Source organism: Crocuta crocuta, unplaced genomic scaffold (genome assembly GCF_008692635.1).
Source record: "Crocuta crocuta isolate KB4526 unplaced genomic scaffold, BGI_CrCroc_1.0 scaffold121, whole genome shotgun sequence".
NCBI classification, from domain to species: Eukaryota; Metazoa; Chordata; class Mammalia; order Carnivora; family Hyaenidae; genus Crocuta; species Crocuta crocuta.
This window is the reverse complement of record NW_027528608.1, coordinates 3,069,061-3,090,858: the sequence shown is the minus strand read 5'-3', so window position 1 is coordinate 3,090,858 and position 21,798 is coordinate 3,069,061. Positions and strand designations below refer to the sequence as shown.

The following is a 21,798-nucleotide window of genomic DNA, read 5'->3' as shown; positions in this document are numbered from 1 at the left end:
CCTGTGATGGAAGCTACATCCCGTCCCCGTACACGCTGTTGTGACCTCCCTGATGGAAGATGGATGTGATGCTGTCTGAGAACAGCGGCAGAAGACATGAAAAGAAAGGGGCTGAGTCCCCGCTGGAGCTCTGCTGGCTGCCCTCAGACGGTTTCAGACCAACCCTCCATAGGCCGCAGCCTATTCCCGGCGCAGCTGGGGCCTGCTAGCATCACGGGCACGGGTGACTAGGCAGAGTACTAAAATGAAAGCTGCAGGTCATATGCTATGTTTCAGAAACAGAAGAAATCAAGGCGAGTTCAAAGAATATGAAGTACATTTTCCCTTGTGTTTGAAATTGAAGACTACAGACCAGAGCCGATTTCAATGTTGATTTAAACAAATACATCTTGTGTCTAAATAGACCCAATTTTGGCATATATTCATCATCACTTAAGCTTATTTCACAAACATGCCCAGCAGCTATTTTTACAAAAACAATCATTTAGATTTGAAGAATTCCAAGGGAAAACAAGCAAGATTAGATCACAATGGGACCGATATTTTGGAACAAGACAAAGCTTTCCAGTGGCTGAGGAATTTTTAAAAAGTAAAAAGAATATGTTTACGTACAGGGAGAGGATCAAGGATCGTGTAAGTAAGAGGATAAAGTAAGGAGTGAAGATCGCTTTCCCGAAGGAGAGAAGTAACAGAGTGTTTTCTTTACATTCGGAATATAATCTCTCCTCCGCCATCTCTCGGACCCTGAAACGTCACTATGAATAGTCTTGCCTGAGGACAAGCAAGGAAATACAGGTCCTGCAGCCAGCACACCAGCCTGACCCTGCCAATGACCGCCCGGGCTCAGCCAGGACACACTCTTACCTCCGCTCCGATTCATCCCCTCCGGAGGGACTGGGGAGTGGAGGCGGCAGCTCGCAGGAGTGACCCAGGCAGGCCCGCCAGCTTCAGGGCCCTTCCAGCAGCAGGCGCCCTGAGCTCTTCCCATCAACAGTGTGACTTTGAAACGAGAAGCCACCAGCCTCACCTTCACAAGGTACGTGCCATAAATTTCCGGTTGACTATAGTTAATGCAGATGTAACTAGCTTTTCTTTCTACGAATAACCCTCTTTTCCCTTACACAATAAATACTGAAGGAATTATTTACTCTATAATTGTCTGCCATGACTTAAAGTTAAATAAAGACAAAGCACTGCTCAGTAATCTCAGCACTGGAAATATACGAAAAATGATACAGCATCCAGTCAAAGCCAGTCTGACAGAGGGACCAAAGGCACATATATATTTTCAACATCAATCTCTATAAAATCCATGGATTGCACTCAAGAGACCTAAGCTATCAAACATTTACCATCTCTTAATATACAAGCAGTGCTAAACTGTACCGGTTAGTAAAGAGTAGTCATGAGCAAGTGCCAATATGGCTACTAAAATCCTAAGTGATGGAGACGATACTGCTGATGCCTTCAGAATATGTCACACAAGATTTGCGACATCTATTTACATGTGAATAATCACACTGCAGCTTTTGGGTTACAAAGTAGGGAAATGCCCGGGACTCTGGGGCCCGGGAATGCTGCCCCAGGTAGCAGAGCTGATTTCTGCTGGTGGGCGGCAGGTGTCATTAACAAAGCTTGCAAACACATGAACCTCATCCTGATGCCGAGCGCTGAGGTGAAGCAACAGAACGCAGGCAACCGTGAGCACAGGCAGAATGCTAACCATGACGGTGTTTAAGAGAGAAAGAGTTTGTATCTTTAGCTCTCTTTAGGCCTAGGCTCGGGCAGTGTGCTCTGTTAAAAAGAAAGGTGCACGCAGCTGGTAGGACAATACTTTCACGTGTCAGTAGAAATAGAAAATCTGGATGGTCTCAAAATGAAAGACATGATGAAGGTAAAACTGGCCTAGACTACGAAGCTTTCTCTCCCCTGCCGCCAGCGGCCTGGGGTACATCCTCCAGCTCTGATTTCCTCAACTTATGAGCATTTTCCCTTCTTCCAGAGATTGTGCTTAGAGAGAATATTTCTTGAATAGGAAGAAACTATTTCCAAATGCAGAGTTTAAAAACTTGGAAATGAATGTATCTTCACAGTTAGATTCAGAAAAAAAGAAAACACCAACTGAGGTCTATGGTGACTTTTAAAAGGCACTTTAAATTTTAAAGGTTAAAAAAAAAAATCCTCTTACTTAATCCAGTTCATCAGCTCCACTGTATCTGGATCATAGAATTCTCTCAACTCGGAGAGTTCATCCATCATTCCTGGCCAGAACTGAAATTAAAAACAAAACAAAACAAAAACAAAATCCACCCCCACGCCCACAGCTATCACTACCATTAAAAAGAAAGGGGAGGAACAGCATATAGCTTGTGAACTAAATACATACGCCACCTGAGTGTCTGAACTATTTCCCCGTGACAATGGCCCTTCCCAGCAGAAGTGAGCCAAAGTCTGAGAAAAGTTCCCCGAATTATTTTGAGCCAAAGCTAACCAGGGCTAGAGGGGTTGTCAACTTTTCAAAATGAGCTTTTATTTTACTCTAATAAGAAAATTGTTGTACATGGTGTTACTACCTAGTGAAATGTACATTTGGATAGGGAAGGAATGGCAACTGCGAGAAAGTTCACACGGTGTGTGAGAAAAATAGAACTTACATCATGTGATCTACCCTTCAGTGCAGAAGGTGCCCTTACAAGACAGCAAGCACCACGTCAGAGCTGTGAAACTGCTCTGGGACACGGAATCTCACTTCATCCCCACAATTTTAACCCAGGGAGGAAGTGGATGCAAGAAGGCCCCATGCCTACTGCTATTTATGTTTCGATAATCAACATACGTCCTAAGGTGAACAGCGGAACTCTTATGTTGGAAGAAGGCCAATGACAAAGTGTTTGTGCCTCATTAATGTTGAAAATATAGGACTTTTATTTAAGAACCACTAACTAGAACCAGAGTGGCACCTGACTGCTTGGAGGCTGTGTTTTTAGCCCTGTCACTTTCTTATCATCTCATCTTTGGCCATTTTTTACTGCTCATTCTCATCTCGCGTCGTGGGTGGGTGAATCCAGAAAATTGCTGGTGATGGAAAACCAGGTGTCAGCACTACTGGCTCAAAGTTTTAGAAGAGATATAATCATAGTGATTCAATGATACCTATATTATATTTCAATTTTCCCTATCACTTTGGATAATCCATAGAATACCAACTTTTTAATATGTCCAAATTAAATTATTTTGGTATAAAACATATTTTGAAATCTATCAATTCAATGGATAGTAGTTATTTTTCTAGCTTGAAAGTTGCCGTTGTTAATTCTGAAAATGTTAAAATCTAGTAACACTGTCTTGTGGCAGACTTCTTAAACAATGTGAAAATAAGTGCTTAATTAACTAAATGCTGTTTCTAAATGACTAGCAATAATGTGGGAATTCGGCAATGCAGATACATTAATCAACATGAGGGTAATAATAACTCCTGATTTTACAGTGAACTGCACGCTTTTCCCTTTTGAACAGGATTATCCTAAAGAGGCACATAGCAAAATTGCTACTATGGAACAGAAAATTTGAAATCCTTGTTACAATTGTTCTGTGAAACTCAAATCAGGCTTTGAAATACATGAGTTCACTTTACTTATTGGTAAATTTGTTCAATAGCTGGGAAACAGATTCAGTTTCCAGATAATTCTTAATATACATAACACCTTTATTTTCTTTGTGATTTTAAATGTTGAGAGGCTGGAATATCTCAACCGTTTTGTACAGTGAAAGCCGGACACGTTAATGTTTCTCCTGAAGCCCAATACTGAGAGGGGACACTCTGATGCTAGGCAAGTCTTTGGAAGGATTCTTTAGAGTTACTAACTCTCTCACTCAAAGATATCAACACAGACTTCCTGGAAATGATGGCTTTTTTGGTGCTACCACTGGTTTTTCTAGAGTAATGGTCTCAAGAGGGGAGAGGAGAGGGATTTGCCCCGCTCCCAAGGGGATGTTTTGCAATGTCTGAAGGTTTTTGATTGTCCCAACAGGAGGGAGGTGTTTTTGGCTTCTAGGGGGTAGAAATTAGGGATACTGCTAAACATCCTACAACACACAGGACAGCCCCCTATGACAAAGAATTTAGCCAAAATGTCAATAGTGCAGGGAAGCCCTGTTCTGTGCATTGGCGCCACCTAGAGGGCCAGGGAAAACACATTTCTGGGCTCCACTCCCGGGGGTTCTGATTCTGTAGGTCTGGTCTGGAGTGGGACCCAAAAATTTCTATTTCTAACAAGTTCCCAAGTGATGCTAATGCTGCTTCTCTGGGACCACACTTTGAGACCCAATGCTGTATAGCGTAGTTTATATCTTCTACAATGTCCTTCCTCAATTTTACCAAGAACAAGAGACTTAAGTCCTCAAATAGCTGTAAAAAATGAACACAATTCCAAATACATAGCTGAGACAAGAAAGAGCTCGGCCTACACACAGAGAGACTGTGGAAAAAGGATTGCTATCATGTGCGTACATCTTTAGCATGAGACAAGAAGCGTGATGAGCTCTGTCTTTTCTGGGAGGAAGGGGTGTTATCACCCAGAACCAATGTGTAGAGGGAAAGTTGCCTCATTCCTTTTTAAGCGTACATTCTATTTAATCTTCGGTTGTTGCTTTCCAGTTGTTCTAAAGAAGTTTCATTTATTTACCCCAGGACAATAAAATTCCCAGAGGCAGGGTGGTAGAAATAACCTATTTCTATGTTTTCCAGTGTCTGAGTTAGCACCATGCTCTGTCTGTAACAATAAATGTCTTGATGGATAGAAACATGATAGAGCATACTTTTTTGAAATATTTACAGTAGAATCATCCAGTAGAGTGATTATCAAATATTATTTCTAGCCTAAAACCTCTGGCTTTGAATAAAATCTTCTATGAAAGCATAAGCAAAACCCAAAGCTAAGCTGCTCTCGCTGATCCTCCCCGTGGCTGAGCTCCCTCTTCCCTTGAGACCCCCCCTCCCAAATGAGGGGCGATACACAGTAGAATATGAAATCTATTGTTCGTTCTGACATAAAATCAAATTTGAAGGAAAAAAACCTAAACTTAAAAAGAGATGTAAGATTTTTTGAAAGAGAGGGTAAAAGCTCAGCTGGGTGGCGTAGTCTGGGCTCCCTGCCCAGGTACTGATTCCAGCCTCTAAATCTCAAAGATGTGACAAGAGTCACCAAATAGCCTGGCTGGCGACTCCCTGTCTCTTGCGGAGGATTCTCCGAACTGAAGCTATTACAGAAGTTAGTCAACTGAGAATATGAAGAGTTTCATTATTTCCTATTGAACCTGAAGGACAGATAACGAGGCTAGTCTGGGGCTGCATTTATTTACATAAGCCCGGCCTCTTACGAGGTGATTTTAAGCATCTAATGAACTACGTAGGTTAAAGTGAGACACATTTTAGGATCTCTGACTCTATAAAGCAGGTAACAGGGACTTATTTTTCTACTTAATTTACCTCAATGTAGGTCTGAAAACATCTTTCGGAATTTGCATCAGCTGAATAGTAAGTCAAAATCAAAATTAATTAGAAAAATTAACCTGTAGTCGTTTTTGCCTGTTAAACATAATATTTATAAACATACAAATATAATGTTATAAAAATAATTCTGCTTGTTAAAAATAATGTTTTCACTTGTAAAATACTCTTTGGGAAATACATTGGTTTTCCTATCAATGCCACGTGCCTTTATAAGAAGTGAAGGAGAGGTCTGTACCCTCCGCAAACCATTCTGTTTGCCAGTAACATACAGAATACACTGACTCAGATCAATTATCCTGCTAAACTGATAAATGGCAAGAATGAGGAAAATCGGTCTTACCTTATAGCACAGATACAGCAGTATTAATATCGGTACTGAATATCGCATTATACATATCTATGTAAGAAAGACATTATTTAGATCACAGGTATTTTGAACACTTTGGCCTTACAGTTTTGTTTTGGAAACATATGACTTTTTCTTTTTCAAACAACAGAAACATCATTTAATGGAGCACAAGTCTCCAATATGCCAGACAACTGGGTCCACGTAAGGGTCCCAATCACTCATGAGATACTTGTAGCTTCTACCACATCGCTACCTTGTGAGTTCACAGGGGAAAACAACTCAAAACTGCAATTATGGGCCATTAACCATAGTCATATGCTTATTCATATTTGCTCTTTTCTATCCCCCCATTATTAGTATTGGTTTTAAGGATACTTTATTACAATAATAGTGATAACTGGATAATGAGGTTCTTGGTGATTTTTAATTTTTCCTCGTGTACTTTACAGTATTTCCAGGTTTGGTATAATAAGCATATCTAATCTGGGGTTTGGGAAAAATAAATGATTTAAAAAATAAAATTAAGAATAAGATTATTTTAGAGATAACTCCTTAGAAAATCCTAAGGTCTAGGGTCATACCACCCTGAATGCTCCCGATCTCCTCTAATCTTCGAAGCTAAGCAGGGTCGGGCCTGGTTACTATTTGGATGGGAGAAAACCATAGGGTGTCAGTCATCTAATTTCTGCTTCAAATTTTAGTATCTGTTTCATTGGACTGATGTCTGGGCAACTACTGAAAACAACAAGAACGGGTGCGAAAGGATTCCCGAAAGTCATAAAAATAAAAGTGAGATGGCAAAGGGACGGCACTGACCCTCTTTGGGTTATAAAGACGGATCGACTTCAGGAGTAACTCCCATATTTCAGGGCTGCATAAGCCAAACGATGCGAACACACACATGTGTGACGTCCACAGGTACTTCATTCTGTAGGAACAGAAACGGGCAGAGGTCGGCGAGGGCCAGCTGTGGAGAGGCCTGCGGTGCGAGACAGCTGTACCGTCTGGGACAGGAAAACCTGACCAAGACTGTGCAGGAAACGCCTGCTAGAGGGTTAGTTAGGACTTTCATTGTCTTTTGAGAGCCATCGTATAGGTAAAAAATAGAGGCATCTTGGTAATTAGGGGAAAACTGGTTATTAATAATACTTTGTACTGGAAAAGACAGTAAAGGAGAAAAATTTTATGGCAACCATGATCATCAATGGAGTTTCCAAGTTACACTGCTAAAATATGCAAGGTAAAGAGTGGTCAACTAAAAAAATTAACCAAGCAAACATATAAGACAAAATACCTCATCGTACTCAAGGCCAAGAATCCAAACAGAATGGTATGTATTAAGTTGTAGGCGGTTTCTGGTTTCAAGATGATCGTGCACTTTCCCACTTGACCCATGGATTGTTGATTTGCAGAGTCACTGAACAAAACAGCGCACACACACAATTAAAGCTGGGTACATAATTTTTAAGTTAGGTAAATATTTTTTAAAGATTTATGCCTTCATATATATATAACTGTATTTAAATAGAGACTTATCCCTTCATATGTTTAGAAATGTATTATTGCTCTAAGGTAAAATGAGTCAGCCTTAATCAATTTTGAATTTGTAAGCCTAAAAGTGTTATAATGCACAAATAACTAAAATTCGACCAATTTCATTTTAAGTAAAAATTAGAGTACTTCAACCTTTTATAAAAAATAGAAAAAATAGTCTTTTGGAATCCAAAAGATAAAGATGTCTTTAAAGATATTTCATGGCTTACTAGTATTTTACAAGTTTTCATAAGTAAGAAAAAATAAAAATGTGTCCATAAACTTGGCATTCAGTTCCTTTATGAACAAATTATGACATTTTAACATATCAATACCTCATTACAGATGTCTATAATTTTTTTTTTGCCTGTTTGTTGTCACATTTATTCTTGTTTTTGTTGTTTTTTTTTTTACAAATAGTTTATTGTCAAATTAGTTTCCACAAGATGTCTATAATTTTTAAATCAAATATGGCTACATTAAAATTACACCGATAATATTAACAATAATTCTTTATCATGTAACACCCAATTCATGTTCTATTTCCCGTTTACTGCCATTGCTTTTCTCAGATGGTTTCTTTGAATCAGGACCCTAAGCTTTCACACTGCATTTCGTCAACATCTCTTTCAATTCTCTCTCAATCAAAACAAGTATCCTCTGCTTTGAGGCCATTTATTGGATGAAGGAAATGTCATGTGTCCTATAACTATTCCCACCGTCTGGATTTGGCTGATTTTCTCCTTGTGGTCGTGTTTAATACATTTCTCTATTCCCAGGCTCCTTATAAACTTGTAATTAGATCTGGAGGTTAATTATTAGAGTCAAGTTCATTTGTTTTGGCAGGAACACCTCATGGGGGACCTGCTGTACTCTAAATTGCATCACACCGGGAGGCACATACGGTCCTCTCTGGTGGTCTCCACTTCAGAGACGCTGAGATGGACGAGTGGGTTCGGATGTCGTCCAATGTGTTGTCAAGGGGATGAGGAAACAACAGGAAGGGCCATCAGTTTAAGATAAAAATGATACCTTTATAAAGGCCCCACTTACCCTTCATGAAACCCAACACTCCTGGGTATGTATGAGGACTCCATGTAACTAGAGAACTAGTCTTTCCTGAAATCCTTCCAACCACCCTAGATTCATATGCAAATTAAATTGGTATTTGAAGGTAATTTTCCCCACTGGTAATAATCTTTACTTAGATGTCATATACAACCCAAGCCCCAGCTTCTATGTTGCTACTAAAAGATTGCTCCTGACAAGGAGAACATATGTTCTCATTTTCCCTTGATACCTGAGAGAATTCTGCAACACCTCTCCCCATCTCCCTGGCCAAGCTGGAAAGCTCTTACTAACACCATGAATACAGAGCCCATGGGTTAATCCCTTTGCAGTCGTATCCTTTACACTAATGCAGTTGGGTTGTGTGAACACAAGAATACCATCCTTCCTAGTATGAAAATGGTAGAGATCCTTTAAATACTTGGCATTGACAAAAATATCCTTCAAATTACTTAGAAGTTAATATTGAGATACCACTATTCTTAAATTACTTTAATTAATGTAGTACTTTTCCTCTAATACGGTTCTAATACCCCTACCTGGTAGATGAGGATGTTCTAAAACCTTTACCTACAATCATACACCAAGTCAGCAGGCAGAGACGGCTCCTAGATTCACAGTGAGCACGGCAGACATTTTCACAAAATACTGCAGGCCAACTCAACTTCCTGCTTTGCATGCAGTCTAGAGTCCTGTCGACACTTGGCGTGTCTGGAATAATATTAAATTACACTGTCTAGAATAATTTCCATCTATTTTCACAGGGCTGGATTTTATCTTGGGCTAGAGATCAGGCTAAGAATACTTCTGAAAGATACTAAAATAGTTTATAGTCAATGAAGTATTTTCATGGTTCAATGTTGCTTCACTCTCTTAATAATCATAAAACATCTCAACTGATCTGGACTCATTTTAATGCCCTTTCCCAGCACAGCTCTCTGGTGGCTGCGAATCACAGCCCTGCAGCACCTTAATTGGCAAGATAACTATGGAGAAAAAGGGTTTCCTTCTGAGCTTCATTAAGTTTTCACAAATGACAGCAGCTTCAATTTCTTACACTTAATTTTCTTTCAATTTAACACGGGCAGTAAATGCAAGAACCTCCATCAGCCTTGTAGGCAGGTATTCCACAAGTTTAAAAAAAAAGTCTTTATACTCCCTAGGTCATTCTTTTAGCAAATCAGTAGACATGTTAAGTTTTAGAAACAGCCAATTATTGCTGAAGACAGTGCTGGGCGCTAACAGTTATGGTCTGCTCCAACTTTACAAGCTCTTTAACAACGTGCAACAAAACAAACAACAGTTAACTCTTGATATTTCATGAGAAATAAGAAAAGGCAGCTAGAGGAAGAAAGGCAGAAAAACAATAGGAAAACTAACAGTGAGAACCAAAGAGAGACTACGAGTCAGTAATAATACCAGAGAATGACAGCTAAAATGTACAGAATGTTCCAGGCATGAGGCACCATTCTAAGCACTATGTATTGTTTTAACTCATTTACTTCCCACAAACCCTGTAGAGTGAGTCCTCTGAGGATCCCGCATCTATAGAAAGGGTCATACGGAAAGGGCCCAAAGGGGACAGTCTGTACTGTGTTGCTTGCTTTTTGCTATCTCTTAGCTGGTCCATAGTTAACGACTGAGAGTGGAGTCCACTCTAAACTGGTGATGGTTCCCCTTTCAGCTAAACAATAACGTGTCTGTGTCTGATAGTTTGATTTTCAACTGAGCAATGTTTCTGCAACACAGAGCAAGTTGATTAAAAGCACAGCACAAGTTTCCGAAACACGCCATACCTGAGGTTATGGAAGGCGACCGCTAACGCTGCCATCACTGTGATGGACAGAACAAATATGTAAGCATAAAAAAGCAGAGTATCTGAGAGCCTTCCAAATGTATTAAAAGGTAAGAGGCCAAACGCTTCTTCACACAGGTACAGATTTGCATCAAAATCTCTAGGGAACAAATGAAAAGCAAAGTATTAAATTCAAAACAAGATAAGCAAGCCACACATTTTCCCTCAAAATGAGCCTGGAATTAATAGTTGAAGGCACGATGATAACTGAAGTTTGAAAGTCCCTGCTGATTTAATATAAAAGAGCAAACATAAACTTTAAATTCAGCCATACCTTGTTGCTCCAAAGCCAAATTTTGCCTTCAGAAATTTAAATATGTGTTCGTCTGACTTCAGATTAAGAATTTTCTATCAGGGAGGGAGAAAATGAAAATTACTATTAGTGCCTTATGCATGATTTCCTGCTATTTTCCCAATGAACACATACATTCAGTGTCCAGTTTCATAGGACTGTGTGTGTATGTGTGTTTATAGCAAATGTTCTCAATAGTTGTCAGAGCTGAGGAATTCTAACACAGGGACTTTTACACGCCTTCCACCCCCCACCTCTTTTTAAAGCAGAATCATTTTTTCAACCTTATACTTATGTTCAACATGAAAATAGATAAAAGATGAGCTGCTTTGGTCTCAGGGGGAAGGAGATGGCTGAAGCCAGGTGAGTACAATTTTTTTGATCAGAAAACCAGTAATTTGATGATCTGAGACCTCAAGTAGAGATAGAACCCACAGGCCCTCTCTGGTTTTGGGGTCTCTGTCTGGAGACACAATTGATAGAAGACTCATTCACACAATGACACCTGAAGGCTCAGGGGTGACCCTCAGGGTGGACAAATACCAGTGCATATCATCAGGGATTATAATTTTAATTCACACCATTTTGTTTTTAATATATGCCTTACAAAAATCCATAAAACATAAGTGGGTCAAGAAATTCTGTCAAAAGGAAAATGAAGATAGAAAAGAAAGTAAGATGGATCCAGCAGTGAGGTTAGTACATAAAACATATTCACTAGAGATGAGCCACAAATCTGGGCTTACACATTCTACTAGCAAACGCAGAGGGAGACAAAAGCACAGGTCATAAGATTAAAACTAGTTGCTCAAAACAGATACCAACACTCCTGAAATGAAGACTCAAGAGAAATTTTCCCCACGGGTACAGTGAAAACAGCAGGAGTCTCAAAGACGAATTTTCCCCAATTCCTCTCATTGTATGTAGTCGGCAAGACATCAAGTACAATTCAATAGATGTTATTCTTTGGAAAGTCAAGAATCAATGGTCCAGCTCTCTACTGGCTTCACCCAGGCACAGATGACTAAAGATCTAGAGTGGGGGAATGGATGAACTGCGTTATCTTTCAGCCAGGCTTTCAGAAATGCTGATTGCTCAGCTCAAATAAGCTTTTGAGAAGTACTGCACTGTGTGGGGTTTAAGAATACAGTGATAAGAACCTGGAGTGGAAGTGTTTAATGTGACCAAGTGAGTGAGAGTCAACAGACAGGAAGAGGGACTGCCATTCTCTTATGGGAGAGAAAGAGTCTGTCACGTAAATGCAGATGTCTCTGGTCCTGAAACCAGCCTGCTAGGAGGGGCACAATCAATTTCAATAAATCACTGTGGTTCTGACAGTGAAGCTAGTTTACTTATCCCTCTTCCTTTCTTTTGTTTTTAAGTAATATTCTATAACGGGGGGCTCGAATTGATGGCCCCGAGACCAAGAGTTGCACGCTTCACCAACTGAGCCAGCCAGGCTTTATTTATTAACTTAACCCTGCCAGTTTATTTATTAATTTAACCCAATAAAAATCATGTCATCTTTTTCTCTGTACCATCGTGCAAGAAAACGCTCTCTAAAAAGTAGAAGTTTTTAAATTTAGAGAAACATTTGCTTAATGCCTTTAGAGCTGAGCTTTAAAAAAGTTTAATTACTCACAAAGTGAGTTCAAGTTAGAGCACATTAAGAATGAGCAGAAATCAATGACTGAGATCAAGAAAATAACAGTGACAGAAACAAAGTGAAACTGAGATTGTTAAAAGGAGAAATGACCATTCTTTAGGTAACTTTAATTCAGTAAGTTATATGTCATTTTATTAACCTACCTTAATAATGTTGTTGAGAAAAAGTGTCAAACATAAAACCGCAAATAAATGTAATAATAGTTTCCCAAGCCTGTTAAGGAAGCTTCCAGTTTTCAGATTTTTCTAGAAATGAAAACAGCTGAGTCTTAACTCTTAAATTACTTTATAAACATTTAAGATTAGATTACTTAAGGATTTAAAACATGAGATCATGCAACATACTGGTAATATATGTGCAAAATATCACCTACTTTTCATGAAGTTGCACGTCTTAATATTTGTAAATTTTGAATATAGTTGTAAATGAATCCCTTAATAATAAGCTTCCTATATCAGAAAACTGTCCTGGTCTTTTTTTCTTTTTTAAGACCTTTGCAGAGTATGGTGTCTGCCAGAAGGTACTCAGAACACAATGAATGAATGAATCTTGTGATCATTTACCCATTAATTCATGTATCACAGACACAGCAAATTAAAGACCTACCAGCATAAAAAAAGATAAATTGTGCTCTCTGATCTATAATAGTTTTCTTAAAACGGTTAGATTAACTTTACAGATTACCAAATATAATAATATCTAATAATTCTGAAGAATTAAAAATGCATGGTATTTATTTAGAACTAAAGTTAGGAGGATGAATGAGAACTGCTGTTTTAGATCCTGTTTTTAAAAATCTTTGTGACAGCTTGCCCATGACAGGATTTCTTCTTCCTAAAGCAGAAAGTAAAACAGCTTCTTGATTTAAAAGTACTTATGAGAAATGTTTCTCATAATCTCATGCAACTTTAAGAGATTTAAATTAAAAACAAAAGATCAGTTCAATGTTTTCAGATGTGACACTCTAGGAAACGTCCCCTTATTTCTGAATGTATGTATCTGGATTCTTAAAATTCTCAGAGTTAATTTGAATTCACTTAAAAGTCAATACCACGATATGGAACAATGGGGTAGAGAGTAGTACTGCTATATCACCAATAATAAAGTGTCCGGCAACTTGAGACTCGCTGGGATGAACATATGCCCCAAGAAACAAGTTCTTTTTACTCCTGAATTCTCACACACACACACAGTTAAACATTTTTTTCTTTTTTATTCAACTTTAAATCAATGGCATTCAAGTAAGCATCTCTGGCTAATCCCTGAACTGAGATTCCAATTCTCTAAGAAAAAAATAAATGTCAAAAGAAGGGATGGTGGGTCAGAAAGCCTGAAAACAGAAATGCTATACCATGCATAAAAACAAACAAAAACCCCAAAACCCTCCCCCAAAAAACCAAAAGCCAAAAACCAAAACCAAACCAAAAACCCTTAAATAATGGGTCTAGTGTTTTTCAGTGGGAATCTGGTCATAAATTTTCCTTTGTGTGCTGTATGAAAAATAAGGCCCAACCAGCCATACAATTTAAAAAAGCGTTTGCTTCAAGGACCAAAAAATAAAATAAAATAAAAATAAAATAAAATAAAAAATGTCCTACCTGAAGTTTTCTTGCAATCAATACTGAAAGATTGAAACTGATCAGCAATGATCCAAGAATCATAGAATTAAAAAATTGAAGAATGCACACCAAGAGCAAGCCTGTCATTTGTATGCCATACAGCCATGTCGCCTGCAACAAGCAAAGATGAGACAGTTAAAATGACTGTATCAGAAGAATACCTCATGCTGACCCGTGGGCAACTAGCCAGCTGGACATGTTTCAAGTTACAAATGAAGCAGAAAGCACACCTAGCTTCAAGTAATTCAATCTAAAAAACCCCAAAATGAAATCATATACATACTGTGTATTTACCTTCTAATATGCAGCATTTTTTAAAACCTTATAAAATTAATTAAAAAGGAAACAAACAGATAATATGAAGTAGAGGAAGCAGACAATGGCATAAGTATATTCTAGACATGGGCAAATGCAGTCTGCAATTTTCTTCTAAGTTCTTTTACAGTTGCTATCTACAATATCTTCTGGTATTCTGTTATTTCTGAATTAACCACACTCCAGAACTGTCCTATATTGCTTCATTTTCTCTGTGTGTGCACCTAATTCCAGTAAGCTGAGAGTCCCTCCTGGAGCAAGGCCTTCGACTTTCCACCTTGGGATGGGTGTGTGTGTGTGTGTGTGTGTGTGTGTCTGTCTGTCTGTCTGTCTGTCTAGCAGGTGGCACAGTGCAACAGTCGAGAACACGACTGGGGTTAGGGAACCTGGGTGGCTCAGTTGGTTAAGCGTCTGACTTCGGCTCAGGTCATGATCTTGCAGTCAGCAGGTTTGAGCCCTGTGTTGGGCTCTGTGCTGACAGCTCGGAGCCTGGAGCCTGCTTCAGATTCTGTGGCTCCCTCTTTCTCGGCCCCTCCCCTGTTCATGCTGTCTGTCTCTCTCTCAAAAATAAACAAACATTAAAAAAAATTAAAAAACAAAAAGAACACAACTGGGGTCAAGAGCACCAGTGCTAGTGTGCACAGTCTGACATGAACCAGCTGTGTGACCTTAATGTGCTGGAACTGGCTCACCAGCAAAAGAGGGATGTTCATACCTTGCTCAGAGCTGCTGGGAGGCCTGGTGGAAGGACCGGATGTGGTAATGTTTTAAAATGCCCAGCACATGATAAGCACTCACTAAAGACAGCTCTCGCTGTATAAGAATTGTTGACAGGTGGATATTTAAAGAAGCAAAACTTATCAACTTGAACACAGAAAATATGCCACAAAGAAAAAAAAATGACAGCCTCTAATAACGAGTTGATACTTTCTCTCCTCTTTGGGATTGGACAATTCCATATTCACATCGGCATATGAAAAATTGCACTTTTATTCAGCAGCAAACCAGATTTCCCTCATAGTTTTGTTTTCTTATCTTCAAAGGAAATGAACCTACATCAAGCATTTAGAAGGCAACACCCTGCAATGTTTCAGTGCTTTTGCTCGGTGTTCACACAAATGTGGATTTTAGGATTATAAAGACACGATATTTCATTCTAAAGGATTTAGAAAAGCCAGGAAAACTAAAAAAAAAGAAACAATAATGGATAGAAAAGTGGGTTCTAAAATCGAAATCCAATATTACCTATAGAAGTAATACTGATTTCATAGTGGTGGTAGGGTATTTCATGTGGCATTCTCCTTAGTTCACATTATATTGTACCATTTTCTCACATCAATGACTGTTCTGTGAAAACTTAATTTTAAATGGTTACATAACATTCTACCATATGCCATAATTTGTCTGCCAGTGGATCATTTGTTTCCAGCTTTTTCTTTTATTGTTGAAATTAATGTTATTATGAACATCCTTTTGAAAAAATCCTAGATCATTGTATCTGATTACATTCATCCACTTTTAGCTGCGAGGGATCAGCTCCAGGACCCTGGTGGGCTCTTGCCTACGCATGCCTGAAACCACAAACGCACTGACGGATCTGAACGGATACATAGTGTGTTTCCTCCTGTGCATACATACCTATGATAAAGTGTAACTTCTAAATTAGGCACAGTGAGAGATTAACAACGGTAACCAATAATAAAATAGAGCAATTATAACAATATAGTATACAAAATTTATGTGAATATGGTCTCTCGCAAAATACCTTCTTATACTACACTCACCCTTTTTCTTGTATGATATAAAATGCCTACGTGATGAGATGAAGCGAGGTGGGTGACGCAGGAGTTGTGACACTGACTTCTGACGTTCTCACTATAGATCGGAGGTGGATTATCTGCTACTCACTGTGGCTGACATATAACTGGAACCACGGATGGGGGGGCTACTGTGGGTCCTTAATTTGTTCATTGTTGCATAGCTGGCATCTAAAACACCCCCACTAGGACAGTGGTGCTCAATAAATACTGGAGGGACAAATGAATGAATGCATTTCCTTAGGACAGATTTCTAAATGTACAATTACTGGATGGCTAAGAAATAGTTTTTCTTTTTTAATAGCTTTATTGAGATATAACTCATATGCCATAAAATTCACCTTTTTAAAGTGTACAGTTCCTGATTTGTAGTATTAATAGTTGTGCAAATATCACCAAAATCTAATTTTAAGATATCCTCCTCATCTCCCCAGTCCCCTCCAAATTCCACAGCCATTAGCTGTAACTCCTTTTTTCTTTTTTTTCAGTCCTCACTTCTTATTTCCTTCCTGTCATTCCTGTCCAACACTAATCTACTTTCTGCCTCTAAGGATTGGCAGAAAATCCAATGTCCTCTAGACATTCCATACAAATGGAACCACACAATGTTTCTTTTTGTGTGGTGGGCTTCATGGCACAGTGTTTTTTTTCAAGGTTCCTTCATGTTGTAGCATGTATCAGATTTCATTCTAAATTTTTATTGCTAAATAATATTCCAAGGTACCACATTTTGGTTACCTATTCATCAAGTGAGGGGCATCTGGTTATTTCCTCTTTCTGGCCATTCTGAATCACACTGCTATAAACATTCATGTACAAAATTTTATGTGGATGTATGTTTTCATTTCTCTTGGGTATGTACCTAGCGGTGGAATGGCTGGATCACATGGTAATTCTATGTTTAACACATGAGCCAATGCTAAATTGTTTTCCAAAGTGGCTGCACCATTCTATAATCCCTCCAGCAATGAGGATTCTAACGTCTTCACATCCTTGCCAACACTTGTTATCATCTGTCTTTCTTCTTGTTGTTTTTAGATTTTAGCCATCTGAATGAGGGTGAAATGGTATCTTATTTTGGTTTTGACTTGTTTCCCTAGTGAGTAATGATACTGAGCATCTTTTCATGTGCTTATTGGACATTTACATATCTTCTCTGAAGAAATCTCTATCCAATCTTTTGCCCATATCTTAGTATTGAAAGAGCTGAAAGAGTTCTTTATATATCCTGGAAGTGCCTTATCAGATATATGATTTGCAAATATTCTCATTTTATGAGCTGTCTTTTCACTCTGATGGTTTGTTTTGAAGCACAAAAGTTTTTAATTTTGATGAAGTCCAGTTCACCCATTTTTTCTTTAGTCATTTGTGCTTTTGGTGCTGATTCTTGCAAGAAGGCTTGGCCTACTCCAAGGTCATGAAGAATTATTCCTGTCTTCCACGTTTTATAGTTTAGCTCTTAAAGTAGGTCTATGCTGTACTTTGAGTGAATTATTGTGTATGTGGGGTGGTGTGGGGAGGGAGGGATCCAACTTCATTCTTTCACATGTGCATATCCAGTTATTCCAGCACCATTTGCTGAAAAGATCATTCTTTCTCCATAATTATCTTGGCTCCCTTGTTGAAAACCAATTGACTGTTTATTTCTGGTGAAGATTTATTTCTGGTCTCTCAATTTTATTCTACTGAGTTATGTCTATCCTCTACTAGTATCATATTGTCTCGGTTACTGAAGCTTGGAAGTAAGTTCTGAAACTGGAAAGTGTGAGTCTTCCAACTTTATTCCTCTTTATCATGGCTGTTTCAGCTATTCTGGGTTCTTTGAGTTTTCACATGAATTTTAAGATCAGCTTGTCAATTCCTGCAAAAAAAAAAAAATCTCCTGGGATTCTGAGAGGACTCGTGTTGAATCTGTACATCAATTTAGGGAGTGCTGCCATCTTAACAATACTAAGTCTTTCAATCCATAAACATGAGTATCCTTCCAACTTATGTAGGTCTTTATAACTTTCAGTGTTTTGTAGTTTGCAGCATAGCATAGAAGAAAGTTTGAATTCTTCTGTTCAGTTTATACGAGAGTATTTTATTCTTTTTGATGCTTTTCCTTCTAGGAAGCATTTGTATATTTTGCTCCCTTTCCTTTTGGAGTGTGAATATTTTTCTCGTTATCCTCTTTAAGGATAACAAATCACTCACGAATACATTTTAAAAAAATAAGACAATTTTTTGTTTGCCTTTTTGAGTTATGGTGTTTTTTAGTGCTGCCAATTTTTGTGTCAAGTAGGCATAGTTCTAGGGAAAAAAAACAGTCTGTGTCACAAGATTGTATAGTTTTATAAATGTGATGTTATTCAAGCTTCATAAGAAACATTGCCAGTGAGCCACAGGAATGTAACATTAAGCAGTACTGCATAGAAGTCCTAAATCATCAGGGGCAGATCTGATGTTTGTTCTCAGATTTTGTTAGTCCAGTAGAGTTTAGAAATGAGGTAGCAGTAATATATTCTTTCTATGTAGAGTAACTGGAGTTTTCTTCAGTGGATCTTACTCATACTCTCCATAATAATTTTTTAAACATTTTTTTAAAGTTTATTTTTGAGAGAGAGAGAGAGAGAGAGAGCAAGCGAGCGAGCATGAGCAGGGGAGGAGCAGAGAGAGAGGTATACACAGAATCCAAAGCAGCTCCAGGCTCTGAGCTGCTCTGAGCTGTCAGCACACAGCCCAGAGCAGGTCAGAACTCACGAACCACGAGATCATGATCTAAGCTGAAGCTGGACACTTAACTGACTGAGCCACCCAGACGCCCCTCTCCATAATCATTTTTAATTAGCCATGGTTAACATCTGTGTAACATTTATAAAATACCAGGCAGTGTTGTTCTAAATGACTCAAATATATCAACTCACTCAAACCTAGGTGGTCTTATTCCAGAATCTGTGCTTTTAATTAACTACGCTATAATGCTGGCTAGAACAAGGACTCAAACTTTTGGTATCAAAATTAGTTGAGAAGGAGTTTTTAATGCTCCAAGGCTATTATGATGTCTTGCTAGAGGTTTGTTATTTTGCTTTTGAAATAACTAGCTTTTAAGGTATTTTTAAAAAATATTTTATTTCTTTAAAATAATCTCTACACCCGACTTGGGGTTTGGACCCACAACCTTGAGATCAAAAGTCACATATTATACCAACTGAGCCAGCCAGGCACCCTAGGAACTAGCTTTTTATTTCACTGATTTTCTCTTGCTTTTATGTTTTCAATTTCGTTGATTTTTGCTTTATTTTCTTCCTTTTGCCTGCCTTGGTTTATTTTGTTCTTCTTTTTCTAGCTTCTTAAGGTAGGAGCTTAGATTACTGATTTCAGATTTTTCCTCTCTTTTAACGCGATACACTTCTCTCTTAGTGCTGCTTTAGCCATATCCTACAAGGTTTTTGATACAAGGTTGCCTTTTCATTGTCATTGAGTTTAGTGTTATCTCAAGGGTTCCTCTTTGACCCATAGATTATTTAGAAGTATGTTGTTTCGTTTCTAAGTATTGGAATTTTTAAAAATCTTTCTGTACTGATTTCTAGTTTGACTTTATTCATTCAATCCCTTGGCTCTTCTGCTGCTGCTGGGTGTGGTGTTCTAGAAATATTCCTTGATGGTGTTAAGTACTATATCCTTAATGATTTTCCGTTTTATCCGTTGTTGAAAGAGGGGTATTGTTGTCTTCAACTCTATTTGTGGATTTGTCTACTTCTCCTTTCAGTTGCCAGTTTTTGCTTTACACATTTTGTAGCTCTATCGTTTGGTGTACACATATTTAGGATTGCTATATCTTCTTGGTAGATTAACTTTTTGTCATTATATAATATCCTTTTTTGTCCTGGTAATTTTCTCTGCTCTGATACCTACTTTATCTCATATTAATATAGCTACTACTACTTTCTTTTGATTAATGTCTGCATAATGTTTTCTTTCTCCATCTGTTTTACTTCCAATTTACTTAATGTCGTTTGTTTGAAATAAGTTCTTTTGATGGGGCACCTGGGTGGCTCAGTCGGTTGAGCATCTGACTTCAGCTCAGGTCATGATCTCACGGTTCGTGGGTTCGAGCCCCGCGTCGGGCTCTATGCTGACAGGCAGCTCAGAGCCTGAAGCCTGTTTCAGTCTGTGACTCCCTCTCTCTGACCCTCCCCTGCTCACGCTGTCTCTTTCTCTCTCTCTCCTAGAAATAAATAAAATATTAAAAAAAAACACCACCTCTTTTAGCCATTTTTTAAGGTAGTTCCATGAGCAATAAACTGTTTTCCTTCATCTGAGAATGTTTTGATTTCCCCCTCTTCCATGAAGGATATTGTGTCGGGCACAGGACTCTGAGTTAACTGTTCTTTTCATTCAGGACCACTGTTTCTGATTAGAAACCTGCTGTCATTCAACTTAGCTTTCCCCTTTGGATAAGTATCATTTTTCTCTGCTTTTAAGATTTCTTCTTTATCTTTTTTTTTTTTTTTAAAGTAGGCTTAATGCCCAGCATGGAACCCAGCACCGGGCTTGAAATAACAACTCTGAGATCATGACCTGAGCTGAGATCAAGAGTTGGATGCTTAAGTGACTTAGCCACCCAAGTGCCCCTCGTCTTTATCTTTAGTCTTCAGAAGCTTGACTGTCATGTGTCTTGGCATGGATTTATTTGGGTTTATCCTGTTTGACATTAGCTCAGCTTCTTGATTCTGTAAGTTTCTATCTTTTGTGAAATTTGGGAAATTTTCAAACACTCTTTCAAAAAATACTTTTTTTCAGTCTCACACTCTCTCCTTTGGGGATTTTGATTATAAGAATATTAGAGTTTTTGTTATAGTCCCACAGGTTACCTGAGGCTGCTCATTTTTTTCTTCCAGTCTATTTTCTCTTGTTCAAATTATGTAATTTCTAAATTGTTCTATGTTCAAGTTCACTGTTTCTTTGTTTTTTTTTTTTAATTTTTAATGTTTGTTTTTGAGCGACAGGGAGAGACAGAGTATGAGGTGGGGAGGAGCAGAGAGAGAGGGAGACACAGAATCTGAAGCAGGCTCCAGGCTCTGAGCTGTCAACACAGAACCTGACATGGGGCTCGAATCCATGAGCTATGAGATCATGACCTGAGCTAAAGTAAGGTGCTTAACTGACTGAGCCGCCCAGGCGCCTCCCATTGGTTCTTTCCTCTGACCATCCCATCCTGCTGCTGAGTCCGTCTACTGAGTTTTTAATTTTTGTTACTAGAGTTGCTCAGCTCTGAAATTTCCATTTGCTCCTTATTTTTATTTTCTGTATGTTTGTTGCGAGCTTATATTTTTTCATTTGTTTCAAGTGTTTGTATGTGCTCAAGGAAACTTTTTTATAATGTCTGCTTTAAATTTCTTGTGAGATAATCCAACTTCTGTGTGCTGCTGTTGGCATCTGTCGATTGTCTCTTTTCACTCAAGAGAGATTTTCCCAGTTCTTAGTATAAGAAGCAATCTTCAATTGCATTGTATTATGTTACTGGACTCTGGATCTTACTTAAATTCGTGTGTCAGGGGGCCTCCTCTGACACTATACAAATGCCATGCCAGTGGTGGAAGGATGCTCTGTCATTATTTCCAGATGGATAGGATTTTCCACTTGGCCTCTGTTGATCTGGGGAGACAGGGGACAGAAGTGTCTCACTGTTGGGAGGTGGTGAATGCTCAGGCTCCCTACAAGGCTTCTGCTGATACCATCCTGGCTGGGAAGGGAAGGGATGCCTACCTACTGCTCCTCACTCAGCCT

General features: G+C 38.6%; 1 protein-coding gene across 5 annotated transcripts in view; it reads right to left on the bottom strand.

Annotated features, from left to right (window-relative positions):
• Positions 1-21,798, bottom strand: part of DPY19L3 (dpy-19 like C-mannosyltransferase 3) — a 75,355-nt gene that overhangs the window by 14,246 nt on the left and 39,311 nt on the right. For 3 of the 5 annotated variants that reach the window (XM_077754632.1, XM_077754633.1, XM_077754636.1), the window contains 8 exons: positions 13,874-14,005; positions 12,419-12,520; positions 10,592-10,665; positions 10,259-10,417; positions 7,156-7,278; positions 6,678-6,789; positions 5,853-5,909; positions 2,189-2,271 (listed from right to left, as the gene is read on the bottom strand). In XM_077754632.1, the coding sequence (XP_077610758.1) occupies positions 2,189-2,271; positions 5,853-5,909; positions 6,678-6,789; positions 7,156-7,278; positions 10,259-10,417; positions 10,592-10,665; positions 12,419-12,520; positions 13,874-14,005 (842 nt within the window). The remainder of the gene's footprint in view (positions 1-2,188; positions 2,272-5,852; positions 5,910-6,677; positions 6,790-7,155; positions 7,279-10,258; positions 10,418-10,591; positions 10,666-12,418; positions 12,521-13,873; positions 14,006-21,798) is intronic. The other 2 variants (XM_077754634.1, XM_077754635.1) reach the window with 2 other exon arrangements.